The sequence below is a fragment of the Atta colombica genome, unplaced genomic scaffold (assembly GCF_001594045.1).
Source record: "Atta colombica isolate Treedump-2 unplaced genomic scaffold, Acol1.0 scaffold233, whole genome shotgun sequence".
In the NCBI taxonomy this organism is placed as follows: Eukaryota; Metazoa; Arthropoda; class Insecta; order Hymenoptera; family Formicidae; genus Atta; species Atta colombica.
Genome location: NW_017259331.1, coordinates 97,400 through 102,776, shown reverse-complemented (window position 1 = coordinate 102,776; position 5,377 = coordinate 97,400). Strand labels below are relative to the sequence as shown.

At 35.1% G+C, this 5,377-nt stretch overlaps 1 protein-coding gene across 4 annotated transcripts in view; it reads left to right on the top strand.

Moving 5' to 3' along the window:
• Positions 1–2,851: 2,851 nt before the first annotated feature.
• Positions 2,852–5,377, top strand: part of LOC108688503 (rapamycin-insensitive companion of mTOR) — a 9,192-nt gene continuing 6,666 nt past the window's right edge. For all 4 annotated transcript variants that reach the window (XM_018194797.1, XM_018194795.1, XM_018194796.1 and 1 more), the window contains exons 1-3: positions 2,852–3,644; positions 3,743–3,787; positions 4,584–4,740. In XM_018194797.1, the coding sequence (XP_018050286.1) occupies positions 3,590–3,644; positions 3,743–3,787; positions 4,584–4,740 (257 nt within the window). In that variant the 5' untranslated portion in view covers positions 2,852–3,589. The remainder of the gene's footprint in view (positions 3,645–3,742; positions 3,788–4,583; positions 4,741–5,377) is intronic.

The following is a 5,377-nucleotide window of genomic DNA, read 5'->3' as shown; positions in this document are numbered from 1 at the left end:
AAAATTTCAATCCATTTTAATTCATTCTCATTTGCTAGATTTTTTAGTGCTCTGTTAACGCTTTATATATAAGCGCTGTGTGCTTTGGGATATGTGTCTTAATAGATTCTTTGCTATTATTAAGATGGAAGTAATAAAAATATAAAATATAAAGATTCCGTGAGAAATATTGTTGAAATATGCTTAAATACGTACACATGAATTAGAAATGTCAATAAATTAATTTTTGCAGAAAAAGGGAAAAAGCGTAATAAAAAAATTTACAAATCGTAAAGTTACTATATTTTAAATGTAAATTTCACTTTAACTGATTATTATCATTTTTTACTGGTATTTTTTTACTGATCACATTCATTGTTATTAAATCTATTTATTCTAATTATATTAATTATGTTATGTTCTTTGTTTGAATTGAAATTTAAAAAAATATATACATATATAATTGTAACATTTATTCACCGTAGTTATCATTTCACTTTTTTTGCATGAATCCTCCCTTATTACATTAGAATCATTCTTCAGTAAGAGTCAAGATATAAGCGATCCTCTTCGTGATTCATGCGGCCATGCTTAGGTTGTTAATATGTTAATGAATGTAAGTAAATAGTAAAAACAATTTTGTATCGTGTTCGTCAAGATAGTGACACCGGGATGATTTTTCGCTTCAGTCTGATTAATTATCTTAAAATAATTATCGCCAGTCTAATTTTAATTGTATTGACTCTCTTTTTATTTTTCCGAGGGCAGGTGTTATTTATTAAAGAAGAATAAAAATTGTTAACTGTTTCCGAATAAACTGAAACATGGCGTCCTTTCGGTTATGTATCTCGACTCTTACTAGAATGACTTTAATTACACTTATTGTATTTTGGGATTATTGTAGAAATTAATAAGCGGCAAACGCGGAAACGTTTCTGCAATCATTTAAAATTGGAAGTATATCATTTCTAATTTAATTGTAAGTTACATTCATTATAAATTTGTATTTCCCACGTCTTTTTGTATCAACATGGCGATTTTTCTTCTTAGGATAAAATCACACGTTGCGGAAAACGATTCTGTGTTATTCTGTATAGCGCTAATTGGTTGCTTCAATGGCTTGGTTTCCACCGAGGGTTTAAATCGGATCAGAATGTAAGAACCAATCAATTACAATCGAGCATTCTCCTGTCATTCGACAGGAGATTGTAATTGGTTGGTTCTTACATCTGATTCGGTTTAAACTCTCGGTGGAAACTAGGCCAATGACGCATTCTATTCCATATCGTTTTTTGTATCGTGTGATTTCACCTTAACGTTAAAAATCTATTATAAATCTAGGGCTACAATCCACTTGATGCTACGAAGGCTTCGAAGTATTTTTTGAATTGGTCAGTTAATAAAATTCTTTTTTTCGATTGGTCAATCAAAAGTTTCGAAGTATGTAGCATTAAATGAACTATACCTAAAAATAGAAGTATTGAAAAGCGCTAAAAGCGTTCAAATCGACCGCAGCCTAGATCTGGAGTCCGGAGTAATGCTCACGAGCAGAGTTGGATCTGAACACATACACATCTGGAAGTTTAATACGTATGATACGTATGAATGCGTATCATATCCAGTCAGAAATGATAATGGGATCGACATCGAATCGATGTCAATTCGACGTCGAAAGCATCAAATCGACATGTCGATTCGATGTCGATTTCATTATCATTATTTCTGACTGGGTACATAGAATACGTAACAAACTTGTATCTTAACATAACTCTAACCTCTAATTTATTATAATTTTATTGACTAAAAAATAATATTTTTAAAGTTTTGAAGTATATTGCTGATTGAGAATAACTCCAAAAAGTTTTAATAAAACTGGAAAGTTTTATTAAAAATGTAGTTTGCAAATAAAAAACGAAAAGGAAATAATATTGAAAATGTAAGTGCAGGATATACATGAATTTGGTACACAATAATATTAATAATTCATTGTAATTTTTGTTCTTATGACGCAGATTTAATTTGAAAGTAAATACATATAATCTAATTATATCATAATTTTCTAATTAATTTTTAATATAATTTCATATTGTCGTATTTCAACCCAGCAAATGAGAATGGATTAAAATGGATTGAAATTTTTTTTTATCCGAATGCGTATTTTAAATAATGAATTTTTGTTGGATTTAATTGAATTCAATTAGATTCAATTGGATGCAATTGGATTGAAAAACTGCATTTCCTATTTAAAATTTTAAATTGAACAGTTCACATTTGTGTGTGTGTTGTGCACAGAAAAAGCTAATATTATTTTTAAATTGAAAGGCATAGAGATATGTAATTCCTAAAAATGAATAAAAATGCATTCAGGATTGAAAAGCATTCATTTTAACATTCATGAATCAATATTTCTGAAAATCTGAATCCATTTCAATCCATTCTTGTTTGCTGGGAAATTGTTGATATCACAATAAAATGTAAATTTCTTTTGCCAATCCAAAACATCTAAGATCGAATTAAAAAATGAGATTATGTGATGTATAATACATAAATATATAAAAATAAAGTGGTATCATACTTCAATATCAAACGTAGAATATCTATATATGATACACAAGGTATAATACGTTCCCAATTCTGCTCGCGAGCATTGCGAACATTAAATAAGTGGAACGCACTCTATGAATACCAGTCTTAAAGTGCCGTTCCATGAATGGAAATTAACAGCGCGACCAATCACAACTCTGCAATCATTACTCTGCTTTCTGTTCTGCGATTGTGATTGGTCTCGCTGTTCCGTTTCTGTAAATCTTCGCTCATGGGATGGCATCCTTACATCCACCTTTCCATTACTCGGACTGCGCAACCCGTTCAATTGTTTCCCACGTTCGTGGGCGGTCCGGGTGAGCTGTAAAGCGATACCACGCGCGGCGCCTTCGCCAGCCGGGCATGCGGAGGAGCGCGAAAACGGAGCGGCGAAAGCGCGCGCGGCGCCGCGAAATTTCGCCTCCGTTTCCGTTGTTGTCGTCCTTTTCATCTTCGTCTTTTTATTTCTTCTGGCATATTCTCGTTCATCACTATCGTCAGCTGTTCGACGCTTCAGTAGCGGAATAGAGTCGATCGAGAGTCGAGACGATTCCGCTAGACTGCCAGACCGCTAGACTCCGCCGATCGACGTAACGCGTACGACGCTCCGAAATCCGGCGCGCCGACGGCTGACGCTGACCGCTGACGTTCCGTTCGTCGATAGACACTCTTGCGTGCACTCGCGTGCGCACGCACGCACGCACGCACGATCTCAGGCACGCACGCATGCACGAACGCATATACGCACGAACGCACATCTGTCTGCTTCCCTGCGTCTGCCTGCACTCAGCACTCGTAGTGCTTCGTGATCGTTCGTCCGTATGATCTGGTACGCTCGCTCGCTCGGTGCTCCCGCTCGCGGTCGAGAATGACATATCGCGACGCGCGGATGACGCGCGACGACCACGCACGCACCGAGAGGAGCGTCGTCGAGCAACGTGATCGTGACGGTTGAGAAAGAAGAAAACCCGGAGCACAGGCTCGTCCTCGTCGCACGGAATCATCCAGCCAAGGCTCTGCTCGGACAATGGCAATCTCGAGCTGGATGATGTGGGGTAGAAGCCTGCGCCGATCCCGTCGAAGTGCGTGCACGGTCAATTGTGATTGAATCGCGCAATATGTTGCGCCCGGCAATTCACGTCTTCTCTTTGTGTCTTTTTTGTTTTTGTTCTGATTGCAGGTCGCCAAGACGAGGACAGCTACGTCCAGCTCGATCTGTCAAGAGGTTAGTAACATAACCTACTTATCTGAGAACGCGGATCATCCCTTTTTTCCCTCTCCTCCCTCGAAAACTCCGCCGATTATCACTATCTGAGGCCTCTCGCACTTCCGTATTTATTTAACTCTCGCCTGCGCAATGTTGCGCAACCCGTTGCTGCGTCTCAACTCCCCACGAAATCCACTACCGGTTCGCCGCGTGTTTGCAATGATTTGCAATGACGCGGATACCAACGATATCAAATGATGCGAGTTCCTTGCAATTTGAGAGTTTGGAAACTTATTCATATACTCGGACTGATTTAAAAAAATTAGAGAAACAGAGAATGACAGCAAGATCAGTTAGTCGATTCTACTTTAGACTTTATCCTATTTCCAGATCAGGCCCGTTTTAGAATATTGCGCAATTACTTTAACTATTTTAACTGGTTTTTTTGCCTGAGAATCCATGAAGAATGATTCCAGTAAACACTAATTAACAGTAATATAACAGAAATGTTATATAAAACAAAAACAAAAAGCTCAAATAAAAATTCAAGTTAAATCAAGAGCTATGAGACTAGATATTTATTGCTAAACTGTATTTTATTTTTCATTTAGTAATAAATATCTAACTAGGTTTGTAATCCTTGATTTATTAATTAGGAATGCTATAATTTTATTCTCAACAATACAATAATATATTACATGTACAATTGTTGAATAAAATATTATGCTAGTGTTTACATATACACTAAGTTATATATTATTCTTTTTTATCACATATTATTCATGATTCATAGAGAGAATTGATTTATTTACAGGATTAAAGGAGAACGTCAAGGAGGTCTTAACTAATCTTTGCCAACGGCATAATGTTCCAAGCGTAAAGAAGCTGGCATATCTTAATGCTATTGTTAAATTAATTAGCGAAACTGATTCCCAAGATTATGGATACTCCCCGGAGGATCTGTTCTGTTGGTAAGAATCCACTGACAACTAGAGGTTTATTTTTTATTGTTGAATTAGATTGCACTAAAACTTTTCTTCTCTCTTTCATCAAATTCTAAACTATATATCTATTTTGCTTTAAGTATGAAAAATGTGTACTAGTTCAGCCATAAAAAAATAGATCTTATTTCTATTTTATAACAGAATCTGTCCTGAAAGATTTTGTCAAAATCCAACAAGAAAAAAAGATGTATATTTTCTTCCTGTATATATTTGTACTATCTCTCACTTATACTGTTTGATGACTTTTCTGCAATAAGTTAATAATAGATTAGAAGTTAAGAACGAGTTGTAAGCTAGTCAATAATATGTCATAAGACATAATATGTCATAAGATAATAATAACTCTGCAATCAGTGATTGCATGAATATGGCCAAATTCTTTTTCTTTACTTATTATTACAATTTAAAACTTAAGTCTCATTATAGCTGACTAATAATGTAGTATTGTTATTTGTTCTGAGAATTATCATCTGTTTGATTAGCTAAAATATTGTGACGCAATAGTTTAATATAATTTATTCTGGATGTTTCCTAAGATTTATGACTTATAATTCTGATACTGCTAGTATGATATGAATGGTGGCTTATTATAAGAAGACTATTT